At 36.4% G+C, this 22,954-nt stretch overlaps 1 protein-coding gene across 5 annotated transcripts; it reads left to right on the top strand.

Moving 5' to 3' along the window:
* Window positions 1-267: 267 nt before the first annotated feature.
* G2E3 (G2/M-phase specific E3 ubiquitin protein ligase) lies at window positions 268-22,893 on the top strand. Of its 5 annotated transcripts, XM_085061971.1 has the most exons (17): window positions 1,427-2,219; window positions 2,364-2,435; window positions 3,122-3,177; window positions 4,669-4,766; window positions 6,706-6,807; window positions 8,362-8,486; window positions 9,577-9,742; window positions 10,407-10,513; window positions 11,057-11,173; window positions 12,633-12,757; window positions 12,862-12,994; window positions 13,678-13,803; window positions 14,946-15,256; window positions 15,905-16,086; window positions 16,236-16,408; window positions 18,164-18,363; window positions 18,937-22,893. In XM_085061971.1, exons 3-17 carry the CDS (start codon window positions 3,141-3,143, stop codon window positions 19,167-19,169), a joined length of 2,235 nt encoding a protein of 744 aa, XP_084918097.1. In that variant the 5' UTR covers window positions 1,427-2,219; window positions 2,364-2,435; window positions 3,122-3,140; the 3' UTR covers window positions 19,170-22,893. The 5 variants fall into 5 exon arrangements, with proteins under 5 accessions (XP_084918098.1, XP_084918096.1, XP_084918097.1 ...); XM_085061972.1 differs by lacking the exons at window positions 1,427-2,219; window positions 2,364-2,435 and adding an exon at window positions 268-341; XM_085061970.1 differs by lacking the exons at window positions 1,427-2,219; window positions 2,364-2,435 and adding an exon at window positions 289-336.
* Window positions 22,894-22,954: the final 61 nt, after the last annotated feature.

Below are 22,954 nucleotides of genomic sequence, written 5' to 3'. Positions count from 1 at the left end.
AATGGAAAGCCATCAGCACAAACACCAAACACAGAGCCTTAGTTGAGAAACTCCATTTTATTGCAGCTATGGGGAAAAAGGGTCAGCACTGCTGCCTTGCATTGTGAACAGCTTAGGCCCCTTGAGATCAAGCTGCAGAAGGCAGAAATTTGAAAAATAAAGTGGGTTTCTCAAGAAAACTCCAACTTTTGGTCTCCTCAGGTAAGTACTCCAGGCAGGGCTGTGGCCAGGCTGGGGGTTCCGGGCAGGGGCGGGGCGGAGCGGACGGCGCTTCCGGCCGGGGGCGGATGTTGGGGTTTGAATCGGCCGTCGGTTGGCGCGGCGCGGCGCGGCGCGGCCCGGTCCGGTGAGTGCCGCCCTCGGGGCTCCGCGGCATGGGGGGCCAGCCGCCCGGACAGGGGACACGAGGGGCGGCGGGGCGCTCCGGGAGCGGGGCGAGCTGCCGGGGCGGGGAGATGAGAGCCCTTGCCCCGCCGTGCGGGGAGCCCGTGCTTTGGGGCGCCGCCGCCGCTTGGCTCCCGCCGCTTGGCTCCCGCCGCTCGGCTCCCGCCGCTCGCGTAGGGGCAGGAGCTCCGGGAGTGACTGACCAAAGCGAGCATAACCCTCCTGGCGGGAGGCGGGCGGCATCCCGGGGAGACTCGGCAGGGGACGGGAGCGGGCGGGGGTCGCGCCCCGGACCTGCCGTGGCCCTTGTGCCGGCGGGGTGCCGGCGGAGCCCTGCGAGGCGCGGAGGAGCGCGGCCGGCTGAGCCCCGGCAGTCGGGCTCCTCGGGACGCGGCGGAGCGCTGCGCCCGCCCGGCAGGGATGCAGACGGACCGGTCTGTCTCGGGACACGGCGCCGGGGAGGAACCGCGGGCTGGGCTGGAGGGCACGCCGGCTGGGAATTCAGGACACACAGGTTGCACGGATGGGCTTCGGGAGAGTTCTTTTGTTCCTGTGCTGGGAAAGCGTGCGCCTGATACTGTCTCTTGGAGCTGGCTTTGTTGTTTGGTTTTTTCAGTCTCCAGTTAAAAGACTCCTGAAACGCCTTACGTTCTGCAGCAGTAAAAAGTTACAGAATTTAGCAAAATCTAAACACATACTCTGAGGGCTTTCCTAGCCTGCTTAGGCGCAGTAGGTAGATGTTATTTACACCGGTTTTCTAGTCACTGGGCCATAATGTGTTCGTTCCTGTCTTGCAAACAGGCTGATGAGGAATTGCTTTGTTCCTGTGGAAAGCCCTACAGGACTTATGCACGGGACGTCAATGGTTGATCTCGCGTATCTTTTAACTTGTAAATTTGAACTTTGGGTTCCCTTCCCTGAAAGAATTTGGGAAAAAGAGAAGGAATTGCGGGTGGGGGTGGTGTAGGGGTGTTTGGTTTTTTGTTTTCGTTGTTGTTTTGCTGTTGGGGGGTGTTTGGTTGGTTTTTTTGGTTTTGGTTTTTTTTTTTCTGGAGCCGAGGAAAGGTGGTTTTCTTGTTTCCAGCCACATATGTGCTTTGTCGACCTGTAGGGCTTTTCACAAAAAGAATCTCGGTTTGTGTGACCGTGTATAGGTAGTTTCTTTGTTGTATTACCACAGGAGCTTGCGAATGGTGAAACTGACAGTAACCATCCTCGGGAAATCGTGAAGAAAGGGACTGTGTGTGAGCTCTGTGCTTCTCTTTTGCCTCCTCTGTACCTGATTAAGTGTATTTATTTCTTTGTCATTTAGAAAAAGAGAAGTGTATTTCTGGGGAAGCAGTAATCATTTATTTCATCCGACTGTCAGTGTGGTGTCTTTTTAGGAGCCTCTTCACCTAATTTATTTGCAGTGCTTTCTGGTTTGTTTTCCTTTTAGACTGTTTTCTGACAAAAGTCTTTTGTGTTACTTCTCTGGTTCTCTAAGACAGTGCAATGTCATAGGGCAGTTGCCTTTTGCCTGAGTTTTCTGCCTCCCTTTCTTTCTCAATATACCTCCTTTCCTAAATCTCCTGTAAAATTGCTGCAGTGCTTTATTTGCAATAGTTTGGATTAGCCTAAAGTTTGCTCCTCAATCTGACACCTGGCAGTCATCAAAACTGTAAATTTTTGACCACAGACAGCTCACATTCTGTCAGGCTTCTGGTTTGGACCTTGGATTTATTACTGGCTGCTTCCCTGCTTGCTTCAGCATGTGAGAGGGAGTTGTCTGCCTGCTTGAGATCTAGCCTGGATCTGCAGGCAATCACCCGTGATTCTTGGCTTGCAGAACTCAGGTGATGATTTCTTCAGCTTCCTAAGGGAAGGCAAGTCAAAGACCTACGGCTGTGTCCCTAGACGGGTTCTAAAAAAGAATAATCATCTTGGTGCTGTGGTGAAGAAACGGATTATTTGGTTTGGGTTGTTCTTTTTTTTCCAAGATGGGCTAGGATGCATGGCATGGGACACAGTAAAGGGCAGCTCACATGATGTCTGAAAGAAATGTGAGTTAGGTCAGTATTTCTGAATAAATTACTTCCCAGAGTGTAAAATACATAGTCCTACATGTTCTAAATTCCCTTGTATGCATGTCCCAGTTTTGGATTCCTCACCTTGTTTGTTTGTTTTCGTGGGGGTTTTTTTCTGTTTGGCTTTTTTGTGGATCAGGACTTCTCTGATTAGGCCAGGATCCTGCATTTTCTCCAAACAGTGGAGACTATATTCATAGTTACTACTCTACACAGTTACTTTTTGTTTCCAAGTTCTTTGTATTATTACAATCTTTATTAGAGCTGAAGTCATAGATGCTCCGTAGTTTATCTGTGGACCGTTATTTCTGATGCTTAAAATAAATATGAACTCTTCCGTACAATTGAGTTTGTACATAACCAGCTGTTGCATTGGTCTTTTATTTTCTCTTCTGAAAATAAAATATATTGTTTATGAGTTTGGCGAAATAGGTGAAAGTTGCTGTATCTTTCATTGGTCTAGGAATATTTCTTCTGGACATTTGCATCCTGCTTTCTGAACCCCCTATCTCTCACATTAACAGTTGAATGATAATATTCTTTTATCATAATCCTGCTTTTAGTTTTTTGAGCTTATGCACTTTCTCATTTTTAAATAAAATATACAAAAGATATATATTGTTCATTAATGCACTAAATGTATTTAATATCTTGTTTCTTTTCCATGACAGACAGCCAGAATAACTCAGGATGAGTAAACCAAATGATTTTGAAGTTCAAAGTACATGTGAGTAAAGTTTTTATTAAGTAATTTCAGAAATACTTAATCTGCATATGTAATACTAGTTAAAGCTTGTTTTATTTGGGCTCAAAGTGCAGTTGAATTTCCAGTAATCAAATTACTGTGTCCAGTTTGAGGCTCTTCAGTACAAGAAAGAAAAGAGCTCCTGGAGAGGGTTCAGCAGAGGCCACAGGGATGATTTAGAGTCTGGAGCATCTCTTATGAGGAGGGACTGAGGGATCTGGGCCTGTTTAGCCTGGAGAAGAGAAGGCTGAAATGGGATTTCATTAACTCATAAATACCTCAGAGGCAGGTGCCAAGAGCTTGGTGCCAGACCCTTCAGTAGTGCCCAGCGACAGGAGGAGGAGCGATGGCCATAAACTAAACACAAGTTCCCCCTCAACACGAGGAAGAGCTTCTTTACATGGAGGGTGGCAGAGCACTGGAACAGGCTGCCCAGGGAGGTCATGGACTCTCCCTGTCTGGAGACATTCAAAGCACACCTGCACAAGTTCCTGTGTCACGTGCTCTAGGTGACCCTGCCTTGGCAGGGTGGTTGAACCAGATGATCTCCAGAGGTCCCTTCCAACCCCAGTCATTCTGTGAAATTGTGTTGGAACCACCACTTGTCTCAGGAAATTAAAAAGAAATAACTTGCAAACTTCCTTGGATTTGTTTGCTGTAATTAGAATATTTAAAAATAGTATTTTCTGCAGATGTTTTAAGAAAGTAACCTTGTGAATTAAGCAGCCAAATCACACAGAGCTGTGTTTGAGATGTACCATTCAAGACTTTCTTAGGCTGAAGCAGTAACCCTATTCTTGTCACTACTATGACTCTTCTTGATCTTAGAATATTGTAAATGTATTTTATATATCTACTGGGAATTAAAGGGAAGCTGTTAAATGTCCATGGAACTATGTTAGCGGGCTAAAGCTTCAGTAATGGGAAGTCCTCAAGGTTTTAGTTGAATGCACAGTTGTCTCAAATCATTGAATGTTTTTAAAAGCTCTGGTAGCATATTACTTCACACCATTCACATGTTTTCACCAAGATTATCGTGTAGGTAGACAAATGGTTGATTCACGGATTCTGATAGGGGGATAATTTTATGTACTGTCCTAAAAACAGCTAGATGACATTTCACATGCACCTGAACATTGTTAGCCATTTGATTATTCTCTTTGGGTGTTTTGAGAAGAATATTTTAATTGGGAGCACAGTCTGCTTGTGAATTTAGCTTGGCTGATAGATCACTCCTGGATCAGTAGGCTGGAGAAGTATTTTCTTCCTAGTAACTAGAGGAAGAACAAATAGTACATTCTTCTGTATCTACTATAAAATTCAACATTAAGGAAAGGGGTATCTACTGTCCTTCATTCAATAATCTACTTGAAGATGCATGTGATTAAAATAGATGAAAGCTACTGCTCTGTAGCTTATCCATAGTAATTCCAGTACAGTTGCTGTGGTTATAAACATGATTCTGTATTTTAGTCTGTGTTCTCTGTGGACGGACAGATGACTGCCCTGAAAAGTATGGAGAAAAACGGACCTATGTGGAATACAATCTCACTGTTCATTATTACTGTTTGGTAAGTGTGTTGGAGTTTGGAGTTATCTGTTTTATCTGAAAAAAAGGGTGCAACAAGTATTTAATAATAATAACCTGTCCAGTTGTAACAATTTTTTTGTTGTCAAGCTTGAACTGTGGGCTTTAACTTGTAGCCTTGAAGGCTTGTTCTTGTCAGGTGCCTCAGATGAAATAAGTAAATCCCAACAAGCCCTTATTCCAAGCTAAATTCTATTTGTGGTCCATTTAAAGGAATTCATTAATTATTCCAACCTATCATAGCAAATAGCAATGAAGGTGCATGTTAAGACAAAAGGAACCTTTTGCAGCTACATATTTCCTTCTAAAAAAAAGTGTGGTTTCAAAATTTGAAATGTGAAAATTCTACCCTTTGTGGAAAAAGTACAGAAATGTTTTCTTCTTTCTCATTTCTCATTAGTTCTTGTTGGCTGATACTACATACGTGTTCTCTGATACTACATAGGACATTGTAACAATTAGTCCTAATTTAGTTAAGTTGTATGTACCCTGCTGATCATATTAGTACAGTATCACTAATTAGTAGGAGTTTATAATTTAAACAAGCTGTGGATATAACCTGCAGCTTTTGTTCTCTCACCCTTGACATTTTCCAAGATTCGTATTCTCAAAGGTATACTTAAACTACCTCTCAAGCTCTAAATTTTTGAAAGTCTTTAGAATAATATGACTACTTTAAAAAAAAAAGTTTTTTGTTTGTTAATAAATATAATTTGAATTGCTCTCCCCAATTTTAAAATAAATGTCAAGTATCAGAAGTAATGTAGGGGGTATGTTTTCTCAACAAGTTCTTTAAAGACTGTTGATTGCAGATGGTTTAATAGCTTGGATACTGAATCCTTTAAAGACTAAGGAGAGAGGAGGTTTTCTGAAGTTACATAAAGATAGAAATACTTGTTTTTGAAGAAATTTTAAGCAGCTGGGAGGAAATACAGGTCTGTTAGTGGTAATTTTGTCTCCTGTATAAGGCCATATAAAATAATAAGAAAAAATCCTATCCCAATGGAGCAGAACAGCTAGGAAAAGGCATGCATGTAATACTGAGCCTTATGAGTTATAAGGTGTTTTAACTGCAGGAAGCTCATCACAGTATCTTTTACTTTTTTTTTGTCTCTATGTCTTTTAAAAATGAGCAAAGCCCTGTGATTTTACTTAAATACAGTGTATGTTATATAAGAAAAGAGTTCTACAAAGAGGCTCATTAGTGATACAGTTTAATTATTCTTTGCCAAATGTCTCACAGTTTGAAAAATACATTTAATTGCTTTGGATATATAATCTTACATTTATTTGACTAAAATATTGATAAAACTAGTTTAAATGGTGCTGCATTGAAATTATGAGATTGTAAAGAATACAGACGGCATCAAGTTGTGAAACTCTTCAGTTATTTGAAGATTGTAATGTAGCTGCCTAACTTTAAATTATCATCAAGTTCTTCTGATTTGCCTAGTTACTTGATTCTATGTTTATTTAAATCTCCTCCAAAGCGAATTACTTTCCCTCTTAGGTGACACTTCAGTACAGTTATTTCCTACTGTGCTTCATTATCTCCACAGCACAATTGTCATTCATATTAACTAAGCTAATTTAATTTTACTTCCTCTGAAGATTTATATGCTGAAAGTAATTGTTTGACAATTATCCAAATAGTCTGTATACTTCAAAAAAGAAGGCAAAATACACTGTCTCTGGCCCTACAGTATTATACAATACTTCGATGTTATGAAATATTTACTTTCATGTCACTGGTTATTGTCATGTCAAAGAAAAATATGTTTTATATCAGGTTTTTAATCATTAAAATGTTTCCATATGAGCTTTTTTGGACTAATCTTCACTCTTACTTGATAAGCATAGTGTACATAATCTAAATTTTTTAGGTAGAAGAATGTTTTAAAATACTTAATTTGTTTTCATAGTTGATGTCAAGTGGCATTTGGCAGAGAGGGGAAGAAGATGAAGGTGTAGATGGATTTTTAATTAAAGATATTAGAAAAGAAGTAAATAGAGCTGCAAAACTGGTAAGAATGATGTCTTTGTTTTTTACAAGGTGAAAAAAGTAACTTCTAAGTGCTCTTCGTTTTGCCTGTGGGGCTTGCTTTCTTTCTCCAATGAATGATGTACTGAGCCCACCCATTCAAGTATCTGAATTTTACGTTTAAGTAACAAGTATTTTGGGTTTGTGGAAGCCACAAGTTTTAAAAAACCTGCAGAAATTGTAATTATCCACCCTTAAGGGGAAGGAAGCACCTAGGATTTGTAAATGTTCATTGGGCAAAAGGAGTGACAAAAGTCAGAGGGTCCACAAGAGATCAGAAGGTTTTATTAGTAAGTTACGCCCTTGGCTTGGAAACTGGCCTGGGCTTTGTGGGAGGTACCTTTTTAGGGATGGGTTTCTCCACCCTAAAGATAGATTTCTTGCCTTCTGTGTAAATTAGTTGTCATGAGCAGTGTGTTCTTTCAGGTGTTTCTGGAAATTGGTCAGAGAGCTTGGGTGTCTTAGTCCCCCCTTATAGTCCATGCCCACTTCCCGCCACACATTCCTGTGCTTGCACTGTGCTGTGTTGTGGTTCTTTCTCACAGAGGAGTGGATCTCTGCCTGGCCCAATGCCTGGAAGAAGATTTGTTCCAGTCAAATCTTTTTTAGCAGCATGTTAATATCAATAGTCCTTGGTTATCACCAACAATTCTTCTCTGTTATTGCCAGCAGTCCCTGGTTGGCTCCAGAGCCATATGGTTACCAGTGTTTGAGACATGCACATTAGCCCCTTGTCTTCTGGCAATCAACAGCTCCAAGGGTCCACTTTGGACCACTGTTTATAGGGTCACAAGAGAGTGGGCTTTAGTTACAGTAATTTTCCATCCTGGCTGTAATTCAAGTTGGTAACTTTCTTTGAAGTTTCGGTAACAAAAATACTATTCCACTTGGGTTGTTACTCAGGCAAGAAAAATAAGTTTCCAGGGCTGTTCGTTAAAAAACAGGAGCTCATTAGACACCTGTTAGTTCCTGGGAACAGACAGTGTTTGTGATTATCTCAAGAGAGGCTTAGTCCAGTGCAGTTCATCCAGGCTGAAGCCTAGCAAGCATTTCTGAGTTCACAGTGTGGCCTGGGGGTTGGGGATGCTCCATTACAATCCATCCCACAATTGATGGAAGCTATTAAGCTTCTCTGGACCTCTACAGTTGGCAACTATTTTTATTCCCTGGGTACGTTGCAGGTAAATAAGAGTGAATTAAACTTTCATAATATCTCATGACATTCTGCTGAGCCAGAAACTGGCAGTAAATAATTTATAGATGCAGCTAAACTACAGGTACTGGTAAAATGATGTGTATTTTAGCTTACATGTCACAAGACAATATGCATATAAACCAATACATAAAGTCTGTGAAATAACTGCATATGTTTACTCTTTTTAACAGATCTAAACCACATTAGTCTTGTTACAGTTATAATCTATTAGCTGCTATTCTTTATTACACACCTTTTGTAATTTCTCTCTTAGTTTAATTCCTGTAATTTTACTTGTATTTAAGATGTTAATATTCTGTTTCCAAAACAAACTATTTCTAGAAATGTAATATCTGTAAGAAAAAGGGTGCTTCGATTGGATGTGTAGCTCCTAAATGCAAACGAAGTTACCATTTTCCTTGTGGGTTGCAAAGGGAATGCATTTTCCAGTTTATGGAAGACTTCAGGTGAGTTTTGGGGCTTTGTTGTTTTTCCATTTTCAGTTTATTACATTTATGGAGGAGGTGACTTGGGTTTTCTTCATGGCTTGTTATTGGATAAGCTGTTAGTTAACATCTGATGTAACTAACAGTGTAATCTGATGTAATGACATCAGATTATCTAGGAAAAAAATACCCGATTTGTGGAGGACATGAAAGTCAAACAGTTATATTGCATACCTAATACTTATAAACTCAATTCTCAACACTTTTAAATATGTGACTTTTTGTTTATACAAATAGTAAGTTGTTTATAAAATTGAGCAGTAAATTCTAAACTCTGAAATAAACTGCATAAGGGTCGACTTGGGTTTTTTGTTTGCCTGTCTCCTGTGCCTTTGTTGAAATGGCAGTTTGGCTACCTATATCTTGCAGCAGTCAAAACACACTGTCTGCCACTTTGTTGTGTTTCCAAGTTTATTAGAGATGGACTGCAGGAGGAATGGGCTTACCATCAAATGTCTAAAAAATGTTTTCTTTTACTATCATCTGTCTAGCATCTTGGCTGTAGTCAAAATACTCTTGAGTGTATTATCCTTCTTGTTGTGAGCTGAGTTTGTACGGTGGATGGATTGAAGTCTGGCAGGCACTTAAAAAACAACTCGCTTTATGTCAAGTGCATATAAAGATAAGGCATTTTTAGAAAGGTTTTTTCTAGAGCTGCATTTCTTGAGTGTCACAGTATGGAATATCCTTTAGGTCAGTTGGGGTTAGCCATCCCAGCTGTCTCACCTCCCAGTTCCTTGTGCCCCCCTAGCCTGCTCACTGGTGGTGTGGGTTGAGAAACAGAAAAGGTCTGGACTCTGTTCAAGATCTGCTCAGCAATAACTAAAACATCCCTGTATTATCAACACTGTTTTCATCACAAATCCAAAACATATCACCATACAAGCTACTATTAAGAAATTTTACCCTATGCTAGCCAAACCCGGTATGTCTGCCTTTTTAGCTTGTTGCATAGCACTTATTAATGAATTAATTTTACTGTCTTCAAATTTTATGAAGAAGGTTCTTAAAATGTTATTTTGATAAGGGAACCATAAATTATTATTTTTAGATCTTACTGTTGGGAACATAAGCCAGTCCAACAGTTTACGGATAAAGAGCCTAGAGGAGCTTCACAGTGCACAATATGCCTGGATTTGGTTGAACATCTTCCGGTGTACACTGTATTGAAAAGTCCTTGCTGTAAAAATGCTTGGTTTCATCGAGAATGCTTGCAGGTAATACAGGTTCTCCCTTTCATTCTTTTTGCATGCTGGGAGATCTGATTTCTTTTCTGCTTAAAAATAATGGAACAATTACTTATTGTTAAACATAGGTAGTAGGTATGAAATATACTAGGTCATAGGTTTGAAAAACAGTGCAAAAATTGTGTTATGGACATGAAAGGAATTGAGGTTTTTTAATGCTATTACTTTTTCTCCCCCCCGTGGCCCCTCCATGTTTCTGCATGCATGATATATACTTTATGCCTTTACTGTTTTTCAGAACTGAAGTTCAGCCTAGGTAGTTGCTTTCTTGCAAGTTGTTATGTGCAGAATCTGAATGCTAACAATATCCTTTATCCATCATCAGTTCTCTTTGCCTAAATCCAGGGGTAGAAAAAGTTACAACATTATTTTTGTAAACTTTGGACCTGGAGAGGTTGACTGAAAGGGATGGCGCTTTTATTTATGAATGTTATTGTAGAATATGAGCTCTTTCCTTTAAAGGAAAGCCATTTGTTTTAATGTCAAGTCACATCATATCAGCTTTAACGCCCATGTCAGGACAATATCCATGAATAATGCTTACCAATATTAAGACATAATTTATTGGCGTCTGAAGGATGGTAGAAATTCAATAATTGGTCTGTTTTTTCTGTTGTGTTCTTTCTTGACACAGTATCAAGCTTTGAGTGCTGGGATATTTTTCTTTAGGTGCACAGTTTGTAATAACAAGGACAAATTTCAAGAAGAAATGCTGAGAATGGGCATACACATTCCAGAAAGGTAAGTAATTTTGTTAATGATCCCTCTTATGTGAAAACTTTGATAGTATGTTAAAAACATTTTTAATTTATTTTACAGAACTTCATCTATTAATATGTGAAATGTTAGTTATACCTTCAATTATAGAATTGTTCCGTTTAGTAAGGAGTAGCCTGTTTCCCTTTAGATGTGCACAAAAATTGGCAAAGGTCAAATTAGTTATCTCAAACATAAAACAGGAAGCTCTGAAAAGTCATTTTTAATGCCATGATTCAACTTAAACTTTAAACCCAATTAAAAGATAAAAGCACTTCTAAAATACAATATTTTTTCCTTAGCATAGAGATTGCTGAGAGGTGTATTTTCTTTACCCAGGTTTTTTAATTATCTGTATTTCTGTCAAGACAGAATTGTAATTGACTGATTACTCAACCATACAGCTTCTGTCTTCTGCCAAGGGATTGCAAAGGTTATGTTTAGTATAGTCTTTTTTGAAATATAGAGTAAACCATTGAAACAATCAGAAACAGAGTTCTACTGTCCAATCTTCTGTCTTGTTTATAGGGATGCATCTTGGGAACTTGAAGAAAATGCATATCAAGAGTTACTGCATTGTTATCAACACTGTGATGTTCAAAGATGTCTCTGCAGGAAAGGAAGAGACTATAATGAACCAGATAGGTATGATACTTTATCAGGAAAATATAACTTAGGATGGAATCAATTTCTGGTGTGTTTTTCATTGTTATTTATAATTTATTGTTATTTATAATAATTTATTATTATTATTAATGTAAATGCTTTGACATTTTGCAGCATCAGGTTTTAACGTCAAGCCAACACACTGTCCAGATAACCTTTTTTTTTTACTCAATCATATTTCAATACAAAATTTTTCTAACTTAATCTGCTTATAAGAGCCACAAAAATCAAATTTAATGGGTTACCGGTTATCTTGTCCTCATTTTATACAGGCTGAAGTAGAATTGATGCATCAACATAGCATGTGCCTAAGTGAATGTCGTGTATCTATTATTCAGAGTTTAATTCAGCAATTTAATAAGTGTTAAAATACTAAGAGCCTTTACAAGAAATTATTGTTAAAGTAGTAGACTTAGGTGAAAATTAACCACCTGTGTAAAAGCTAGTAAAATCAATCTAGCTATAAAGCTGTCCTCATGCATTCAAGTGGCAGCTAGAAAAGTGCTGATAGTGTAACGAGTGGCTTGAGTGACCATGTGAAAGGCTTTTTCTGCTCTACCACTTGCTTAATTTTTTTTTAAAGTTCATTTTCTGCATGGATTCTTGTTTTGTGTGCTTCTGAAAATGGTTTGCTTTGAGTATACCCATTGGCATGGGTATACTCAAAGCTGTCAGAGCCTCTACTTTGAAGACTTTTCTGTAGCACTGTGGTGGTTATTCCTTGTAGCTGTTCACTTTGATTTATGCAGTTTTGACGAAGTATTGCTTGATTCATTCATGGTAAGTTTACACCTCAGTATTTGCCTTTAAAATTTGTACCTTAAGCTTCCAATACTGGAAGTAATCAGTCGCATTGTTCCATTGTATGTTGAAACAAAACTGAAGCAATCTAGACAAAAATCTAGGGGATACTTAAAATACTATCATTAATGAAGAGTCTTCTTCAGAATGTGAGAATAATCATAGCATCATAAAATAGTTTTGAGTTGGAACTTTACCCTGTTGCAACAGGCTCTGCTAAAAAATCTGTCCCTCAACACACCAGTAGTTTGAATGTTTCCCTAGAGAGCTCTCCTTTGAAAAAAAATTACCGTTTGGAAAAGCTGACTGGTGAGTACAATAAAACACAAGGGATTTTGCTGACTAGCAGCGTGAAAAGAAAACAGTGCCTGCAAACTCTTGACTTCAGGGCAGGGGAGCACACTAATAGACTCATTCAATGCTAGGTGCTGGAAGAAGAGTATCTTTTTTTCTTGTTGCAGTCAGATCTGTGTACATCTTGTGTGAAAAAAATCTCTTTGATTAGAATCAATTCTAATAGACTGATAAAATTATGCTTTGTTGGTTTAGTGTCCAGATTGCACTTACTGTTGAATAGTGTTTGTTTTAACTAACCTCATTCTTGTCTAATTCTAAATATCTAAGTTTTTACTTTTAGTAAATGGGAAATAAAGCGTTGTCAGTATTGCGGTTCTCGTGGGACTCATTTGGCCTGTTCATCTATGAAGTCATGGGAGCAAAACTGGGAGTGCATGGAATGCAGGAGTATCTTTGCAAAATCAGGTAAAGTTATGGATGTGACAGTGATTTCTTAAATGACCACTTTGTTATGTAAGTGTACTTTACAACTAGCAAATCCATTAAATTATTATAATGTAATCATACAGGGAAGTACAGGAAACGGAAAAGGCGTTCTTTGGCTACCTCTGAAAAGACCAATGGGACAAACTGTTTGCTGGAAGAGCCATCTCCAAAGTCCCCTCGGCAGTCATCTGGGTCGCCACACAATTTTCTACTCCAGTGTGTAACTTTCTGTTTTCTAGCAGAAGCTGATTATTGCATGAAATAATACTTTACCATGAGGAAATGATGGCTTATTCTGTAGGAGAAACTTAACATTAATTTGCAAATCAAGTAAAATTGGAATAAAGTTTAGTGATTGAAGTTTTCTGAGTAAGCCATGAACTCTGGAAATTTGCTGTAGCTGGTTGGATTTGGTGGCATGTAAACCACTTCTTAGTTGGGTAAAGATAGAGCCTTGTTAAAGGAACTTTTAACAATTTAGTGGTAATTTAGAGTATACAAATGGCAAGATTTAAGTTTGCTTATTGGTAGTTTTTCCATTTTAGTAGTGTTCTAGAAGTCTGACTTAGAGATGTTTATATCAATGTCTTCCTCTGCTGTAATAAAAACTTCTCAAGTTTCTAGAAACTTGTATTTTAGTTTTTACTTACTGTATTAGTCAGGACTTTTGTCTGATGTATGAGATGCAGCTAAAAACAGATCCTAAGACCACCATGTAATAAAAAACTGAATTGTTATTTTTTAATTTGTCGTTCAGGCACTGGTGGACTTCATGGAAATGAAGATACAAATTAGATTCGGTACTGAATTAGGGGGAAACTATACTGCTACCTTTAAATAGGAAGTATTCATGCATTCTTCAATTGTATCTCTTCTCAAAATACTGTTTTGGCTTATAGATCACCAAAGATAATGTGCCAGAACAACTTGTCACCTTGCTCACATCTTGAACTTCCAGCATCCACCAGAGTGACCATGTCTTTAACTCCAGTGATGTCAAACAGGAGCTGGTCCCTGACACAAAAGTATTTTCATCTATTTTTCTTATTTTGAAGAGTAATCTAGCACATGGCTTTATACTGTATTTCCTACAGAACATGCAGGGGGGAGGGTCTGTGTATGTGTGTGGGTATATACAGTACCCATGTGTATTTTTGTTCATGTGTATATACAGTATCCATATATTTTTGTGTGTGTGTGTGTGTGTGTGACTACATATGTATATAGGCACTGCAAAAATGAGTATACACTTAAAACCTGAAGTCACAGCTTGAGAAAGGCTTCTACTGTTTATAAACACTAGAGGGGCGTAAGGAGAAAAGAATGAAACCTATTGAGAACTTTTAGGTTAGGTAGTAAGGGAATTAAAACCCCAAAATGCATATTTGTCCTTACTGATGCATGGCTAAACATCCTTTAGAAAATAGGGGGAAAGAGAATCCTAATTACTTTCTTACAATTAGACATGTTGTAAATTTTTTATGTTTTTGTATTTGTATCATAGGAAATAGTTCAAGATTGTACTAAAATCAGTGCTAAAACTATGTTTTAATATAGAATATTCAGTTTAAGGACATAAAATTTATTATCTTGTTGTGAGTATTAATTTTTGGATTCTACCTTATGTGCTAAAAATTCTGATGAGGGAATTAGTTATTTCTTGTAGTAGGGTATTTGAAATAGTTTTGGTTGGAAGGTAGAAAACAAAAAAAGACACCTTTTTTAAATGAGAACTTTCTTCCTACTCAAATGAATTTTTTGTTATAGTGACAAAGATTATCCTGATTTGGTTGCATTTGGTAAAATGATAAACTCTTCAATTTCTCACTTGTTTCACATTGTTTAAATGTCGACTCATGTGAGAATTGTTTGGCACTCTGTTGGTGTCACTGAATTAACAAATTCACTATTTGTTTTATGCCAGGGTAATTATTTCTACCTCTTTTTTTTGGTTCTTAGAAGTACTATAAAATTTGCCACTACAATATAAAAATTTTAAAATTTTAAATTTTAAAAATCTATACTAAATGTTTTATGTAATTTAGGCAATACCTTAATGTGCCAGAATGTTTAAATAAGTGTTCTTTTTAATAGACTGTTAAAATGTTTTTTGTAAAACTGTTGCTAATTACGAATCATATTTCATCTAAATGCTATTTTCTCATAGGTGTTTAAGAGAGCAAAGAAGGGAAGTTTGTAATATACTGAGGGAGTTAAAGGTACAAGTTCAAACAAAAACAACAAGGCTTAACATCAATGCAGAAAATATCTGGAGCAGTGCTTTAAAAGGATTCAGACAGCGCAACTTCAGTCCTACAAACACCATTGAAGTGAGTTTCTCAAACTGCAAAAGTAGATCAAAGACAAATACTTCCACTGCATCAAAACACCATTTCTTCCAATTACTAATGCATCACCTTCAGAATTCATCTTTGTTTGAGGGCTCTTCTGGAAAGAACTTGTCCCTTGATTTGCAAGGTAATTAATTGCTTTGTTCAAAAGCGTTGAGAAGTATATAATATAAAACATTTTTTAATCTTCAGCCAGTGTGAGTGTCAGTTCACGAATATAATTGAGAGATAAAAACTGGGGTTTAATTTTAATTTTTTAAATTTTCAATTTTAAAGGGGGATGGTGTGTGGATTTGTAATTAAAAAATTTGGTTTAGTTGGAAAAGTTAATGACAACCAAGGAAAAAAATACAGCATATAACTAGACTTGAAACTTTTTAATGAGTGTATGTGTTCTCTTCAAGTGAACTTCTTTCTTCCTGACTCACTTTCTCTGCTTCTTATTTTCCTTTCCTCAAGTTTCTAGAAATTATCTCTCATAGTGTGCTTCCCAAAGACCCCAAGTTAGCCTCTTTGAGTTCTTATGCCTCAGAATTTAATACGCATTGGGTGTAAAGTGGAAGAGGAAGTTACATCTCCCAAACCTTGATAGTGGCTGAGAAGTTGGTGTAAAAGAATGTGGTACTCCAATGTAAAAATATGGTCTTACCATTTGAAACATCAGGAGATAGCAAAAGTTGTTCAGAAAAAATAGCATAATGACATTTTCTATAAAAAAATGAGGATCAGAAATCACTTCTATGCTTATAAAGTAAACATATTTTTCTATTTTCAGCTGTAAAAGAAAATCTTTATTTTGAAGCTGGTAAAATGATTGCAGTTTCTCTGGTTCATGGTGGTCCATCTCCTCGTTTCTTCTCCAAAACACTGTTTGATTGTCTTGTCTATGGTCCAGAGAATGTGAAGCCAACTTTGGAAGATGTTGCTGATGTTGATGTAGCACAAACAATAAAAACGGTAATGAGTTTTATTTTTTACTCAAGGTTGTATTTGGAGATAAAGAAGAATTTGCTGAATTTAAATTTTGTTGAAATTAAAAAGCTCATTTTTCACATATATGCATGACGCATGTAGTAAACAAGTTCCTAACTTATCTTTTTATGCAGATAAAATATGCAAATAATCTGTCCAGCCTGCAGTCTACACTACAGGACTGCTGTGAATTCCTCGCTGCTGCTGAATGTTTAAGACCTGTAACAGATTTGTGTGATAAGAACATGCTGGTGAATGACTTATTGACCTATCATGTAATCAAGAGAACTAGTGTACCCTTAGAAAGGTTTGTTTTGTTTGCGTTTTCAAACTTCTTGGTTCTCCCTCACTGAAATACTAAATAAGCTGTTGCTAAAACTAACTTCCACATGTTCTTACTTATTCTCTATTTAAACCAATGAAGTGTACTGCAATTTTTAGTTGATTAAGTTGCAACTGTTAACTAGTTAATTAAACTGAAAGACTGAGATTATTTCTCCACATATATGCTCTGTTCCACCTCTCCTTGGTCACATTCCATTTTCAACCTTATGAAAAGGGCAGATTTACAGTTTTAAACTATAGCATCACAAAGACCTTTGCACTATAACATTGTCTAGCTTGTATTCATTTCTAATTTAGAATTGCTTGAATTTAGAATCTTTACATTTTATAAATGTTCAACATATGTTTAGAATATAAATGAGTTTTTTTGAGTTCTAATTAGGGAGTTTGTGTGTGTCATTATGAGTGCAATACTGTCAACAAGTGTAAGTTGGCCTGCTTAGAACATAAGCAGTTTCTGTGAGGTAGCGATTACTTCATTAGCTGGAAAAGTTGCAGCTCTTTACTGTTCTTTGATTGGTCTCTGACCTTACTTCAAATTCACATTCTTCATCTTCTCAGTGAAAATATATTGGATGATCATTTTCCCAACAAGCATGGCTTAATTTAAGCTTCATATATAGTGTTATCTTTGACAAATTTGAATCAACTCAGTCTCCAGCTATGAAAACTAATTCTGAATATGAGGATGAAGTTCAGAGTAACTAGTCTTTCAATGAAGACCCTCTGGCATGTTTGAACAAACTATATAATATTTTAAAACTAATAAGTTAAAACATAGTAATTAGCCTATTTGCTTATGAATAATGTGGTTTTGTGCATTTTGGAAGATGGGCTTAAGAAGTGCCTAAGTGAGTAGAACAATTACTTGTCACTATCAAGGATTGAGAGTAACTAGAGTTGGTTATTTTAGCTGTTAAATGTTCTACGCCACTGAGCACCACTGAAAACAGCCTGTCACTGACTCCCTTGCACATTCTCTTCAGATGCTTTACATGTTGAGATTCCACCTGAACCATCTCCAGGCTGAAGAGTCACAGCTCAGTCAGCCTTTCCTCAAAGGGTTATGCACTAGTCCCTTAATCTTCCTAGTCACGCTTTACCAGGCTCTCTCCAGTATGTTCACATCTCTCTTGTACTGGGGAGCTCATCGCTGGACTCAGCACTTCAAGTGTGGTCTTACTGCTGCTAAGCAGAGGAAAAAGATCACCTCCCTCGAACTGCTGGCAAAACAATTCCTAGTACAGCCCAGAATGCTGCTATCTGCATTTGCCACAGGGAGAAGTAATAGCATGTAAACACATGCAGACTGCAAAGGCCAAGCAAAGGCTGTTTAATTTTAAAGACACCTCATTTTGCATGTGGACTAGGAATTTAAACTTTTCCAAAGAGCTATTTGTAAGAAAGAGATTTCCTATGTTTTCATATAAAAGTTAAAAGTAAGCCTTGCACATACATACAAGTACCAGGAAATAAAGTTAATTTCTACATATCACTGGTATTTCTTTCATCTCCCCAAAAAGCTCCACAGAAACATTTAGATTTTTAAAATGAGAGTTAAACTCATTTTCCAAGATAAAATGGGAGTATTATATAACCTTCTTGACAAGATTTAGAGATTGCAGATGGGGAAGATATATGATATTCCATCTTACAGCTTTATAAAATGCAGAGTTCTGATGCATGATCACTCTTTTTTTTTTTTTTTCCCTCCTAGTTTTAGGCAGGGTTTGAAAACCCTTGGTGTTCTAGAGAAAATGCAAATGCACCCAGATGCATTCTCTAGCGTATTGTGCCACAAACCCGAAAGACTTTCAGCAGAAATTATTTGTGATCTCTTTACAATCCATTCCTCATCTGATGTAAATAAAGTCAAAGGTGCTGATTTTTGGATGGGCTATTTGCAAGATGTGGAAAGTAAGTAATTTTTTAATTTTGGGGCTTTTTTTATTTCCTCCCCTTCCCTATTCAGGTTATTTAGTTGCTGGTATACATACAGGATTTGATTTTTAGAGTTCAGTGGAGTAAATAAATGAAGATTTTATAGTCACTATCAGTTCCTAATTGGTCCTTCTTCTCCCTCTTTCTTACTAATTAGAATTTCTGAAACTGTTGCCCAAAACTTTAGAGGGGTAAATATCTGAAAGATTGGATGTAGTACTCCTGTGAATTTAAAAAAAAAAAAAAAAAGCCAACCAAAACACAACCTAAGTGATACAGAAAAATCCTTTGTTAGGTAGTTTGTCTAAAGTCTTCAAGACTGCTATTTTCTATCTCACAGAAAAGTTTTTTGTATTCACTTAAGATTTTTCAGGACTAACTGAACTGGGTTTTTCTTGCTAAACTTTTTTTAATTAGCCATATAACTGCATATTTATTCAGCATATTGATTTGATTTTGTGTGGGATTCTTTTCCTCTTAGTACTTAACATGCAGCGTAATGGTTTATGTGTAATAGACATCAATAAAACTTAATCCTGTTTTTTTTAGGTGGTGAGTCTGTAGTGACATTGGAGGATATTCTGCTCTTCGTAACAGGCTCCTGTTATATACCATCCATTGGTTTTGATCCTGAACCCACTATTAAATTTTTGCGTATAAGGTATCCCATTGGAAACAAACTTCTTAATTCCTTAGAGCTTCCTAAAACAAAGACATACCAGCAGTTTAAAAATAAAATGGAGCTCACCATCGGAAACACACTAAGAGCTGAAAGGGAATAAGTATTTTTGCTACTAAACTGGATGTTGGAAACTTCAGTTTTCTGCAGGAACATCTCCTTTCAATTCGACACTGTATTTTTTGACAATATGCTTTTAGTATTTTCTGACCTTTCAGATGTAGTTTAAATGTCTGTTTTTCAGTAGACAGGTATGAAATGTTACCAAACTCTGTAGCAGGTAAGTTATGTGGATTGTATCAAATACTTAGGCAACTTATTATCAAAAACAAATCAGGTACATTTTGAAGATAATTGCTGGAGAGCAGTGTCTTGAATAAAACTGTGATGCAGTTCTTCACTTCCATGTATATTTTTTTTCAGTAATTTTTTGGTATTGATTTGTTTACATTCTGATGGTTTGTAGGAACCTAGGAAAGTTAAAATACTTGTAGTTTTACGGTCATTGTGGCTAATGCATTAAAGGTCTGGAGAAAACATAGGCAAAATAATACAGTGCAAGAACAAAATGAGGTTGAACTTTTGTTTCTGTTGTTAAACAAAATCTTTGACATTTGCACATTTCTGCATTCTACTGTCATGCATTAATTTTTAATTAGTAAATAGTAAATAGTAAAAACCAGAAGTAAATCTTGAACATCCAGCAATAACGGGTCTTCCAAAGTGAAATAAAGGAGTTAAGACTTAATGTTGCTGAGTATGAAAGAATAAAAGTCTTTTTACAAGACATGTAAACTTGTCCTCCATTAAAGTCAGTGTTTTCATACAGACGCGTGCTAAAGCTCTTTGTTAAACTAAAGGCAGTCTACCATCAAGCTTGTCTGGGCCTTACACTTTTGTAGCTCTAAACACTTCCTGTTCAATTGCAGGTGCATTCTCAGCACTGTATAAAATATATGTTAGTGCTGCAGTATCTGTATAAATACCATTAGGCTGTAAATGTAGTGAAATTCCTACACAGCAGCACTTTATTGTTACTAATGGTAAAACTATGACATTAAAAGGACATTTAAGTACATTCTTTTAAAATGTATGCTGCTTTCTGTTTTGAAATTACTATTTCCCTCTGTCAGTTTTGACCACCTGTACTATATGTCCTGAACATGTTGTGCTATAGATGAAATATAGATACATATGTATCTGTATATATCTGTATGTATCCACATTATTCAAAATACTGAAAACTAATCATACTCTTTTTTATAGCTTGGTTTGAGTTGAAAATATGAGCAGGATTGCTCTATGTTTGAATACCTTGGCAAGAAAGTACATCCCCAATCATTATAAGTGAATGTGTGCTTCTGAAAAAATAATAAAAAGTCTAAGGAAATCATTGCAAGTCTTAGATCAGACATTTCTCACTACTTCTAATATCCAAAACAATCTAATCTCATCAAAATCTTGTCATTACAAATTTAAGAATATTAGAGATTAGGACAGGAATAGCAGTGATTTTTGCTTCTTGGCCAAAAGCATATTTCAGTCTCCTTTAAAATATGTCTTGGAAAATGTAATTTGACTTGTTTATATACTAAGCATTTTCTAAGTGTCTTCTTTTCTCCAATAATACTGTCTCTGACCTTTGCATAATTTTTGACTCTCACTCTGCCAATAACTTTTTTGTATTCTTAGCCTTCAGTGTATTCTACTACCATTATAAGGGAGGGTGGTTTGGCACAAATTCGTTTACATAATAAGGATTCATGTTGTACGTTTGTATTTTTAAAATATGAGTTTCCTGCAGATGTAATATTATGCTTTAAAAATGAGTGGTGTACTCAGTGCAGTATTTGTTTTTCTTGCCTAGTTAGAGATAAATGTGTTCTGTAATGTTATTTTTCTATGTGAGAAGTACAGAATTTACAAAAGTAGCAAGCAGAGTGTTAGTAATTTTAAAGGACAATTCTTGGGCTTTTGGTATCTGCAGTGGAAAGAGAAATTGTTCAGAACTAAATAAATTGCATTTTAAAACCATCAGTGGAGAAGGAAATAACAAGGTAATGTGAATATAAGGCTTCAAAACATACCTGAAATTACAAAAACAGAGTTCACACGTTTTATTGCTTATTACTTTTGAATTCAGCAGTTGAAAGGCTTTTATATAAAGGTAGAACTAACCTATATGTCTGGTGTAAAAATTGTTAACTTTAAAATGATCTGCAATACAATGCTGTATTCAAACAGTGAATTTATAAAATCATATAGTATGTAATATTGCTTGGAAGGGTTTTTCTTGCACAGAATTAGTTTCTGTTTTCTAATACTGATGTGTACCCATTCAGGACAAATTGTATTTCCTTTTCTTTTGATTTAATCAGCTCTATCTAGACACTTCAATGTAATACTTGATATATTAAAATTGCATTCCTAAATGCTGCTATGGAAAGGAATTTCCTCATTTTCAGCATTTGTTTATGTAGACCAACCATAAATTTATTTGAGCTGTTCGTTAGAATTCCATTGAATAAGCTAATTCCCAGTCCATCAAAACACAGAATGGTCTCCCTTGTCTTGAAATTTTAAGAGCAATATATGTAGCTATAAGGTAAGGACCATCGGTTTTTCATTTTTATAGCAGGTCACTGAAGTGCAATATTATGGGGTATTTTTCATTTTACATGACTATAACCTGAGGCATAAGTGGAAATTAGGGAGGTTGCTTACTTTGAGTATTTCTGTAATACAGGGAGAATAATTGTGTGTCCATCAGTTGTGTATTAAATATATTCTTAGAGAAGCTGCATCTTTTATAAGATTTGTCAGCACCAAAAAAGAACTATTGCAGTCCTTTTTGTGTTTGGCCAAAGAACTTCACTCCGCAGATTCTGCATCAAACCCTTAACTTCCATCTGGAATTAGCACATTAAATAAGCTATTTATTTTCTAGAGTGATAATTTTCTACTAAGCAATAATATATTAGTATTAGTGGGTTTAGTATGGTCTCCTTAACAATGTATATATAATCAAAAACCACCCTCAACTATTTTAGATCTATGTTTGAAAAACCACAGAATAAGAAATTTCTGACTTGTTTTTTTATCCATTTAGAGGATGCTTAACAGAAAAAGCTGTTAGCCTTTTAAACTGATTTAAGAGTGAAATATAGTCCAAAGGAGAAAAAAAATGTTCATACTAAAAGTCTAAACCATTGTGTGCTGCAGCTCTGATTTATTTTTTTCCGTTAGTATGTTAAGTCCTGGAATTTGAAAACATGATGATTTTGAGAATATTAGTTAATAATTCACACATTCTGCATATGCATTTTGAAAATAGTATCAGGAAAAAATCTGATTTAAATAGGAGGAATTGCAACTTTGAAGCCTACAAAATACACTTTTCAAGTTTATCTTGATTCTTTATTATATGGTAAAACATCTTTAAACTTCATGCTTTACTGTTTTTTACCTAAGGGAATTTCTAGTTGGACAAAAGAGAAATTAACATGCAAAAACTTCTGAAGTGTCAAATCGTGTCTACGTAAAATAATTTGTTTAAAGGTAATGTTTGTAAAAACTACACTAACCCTCTGGTTTTTGTATTACATAAACAATGGTCTTTTTTAAGTAACGGTATTTAGAATGTTATGCAAGAAAATGTAATTTTGTAAATACTTTTAGCTCTAACTTGAACTGCACGGTCAGTGCCTGAACTGTTGCATCTTCAAGCAACATTTTACATGACAGGTGTAGCATCAGTGTTGAAATAATCAGTAATGGTGGGAAATATCATGTATATGTTCAAAGTGCAATAAAAGGTTAAATACATAGCTTCCGTGGTTTTATTTTGTTGCTTTAATGGGTTTTAGCCTTAGAAGTGTTATCACTATT

The sequence above is a fragment of the Lichenostomus cassidix genome, chromosome 5 (genome assembly GCF_008360975.1).
Source record: "Lichenostomus cassidix isolate B80296 chromosome 5, HeHo_3.0, whole genome shotgun sequence".
NCBI lineage: Eukaryota > Metazoa > Chordata > Aves > Passeriformes > Meliphagidae > Lichenostomus > Lichenostomus cassidix.
Note: the sequence above shows the minus strand (reverse complement) of the source record. Positions and strands in the feature narration are given on the sequence as shown.

Coding starts and splice junctions, on each gene's coding strand:
- G2E3 (XM_085061972.1), top strand. CDS start 3,141: ATGAGTAAACCAAATGATTTTGAAGTTCAAAGTACAT. Junction 12,995..13,677: donor CCACACAATTTTCTACTCCA/GTGTGTAACTTT, acceptor TTTGGCTTATAG/ATCACCAAAGATAATGTGCC. Junction 16,409..18,163: donor ACTAGTGTACCCTTAGAAAG/GTTTGTTTTGTT, acceptor TTTCCCTCCTAG/TTTTAGGCAGGGTTTGAAAA.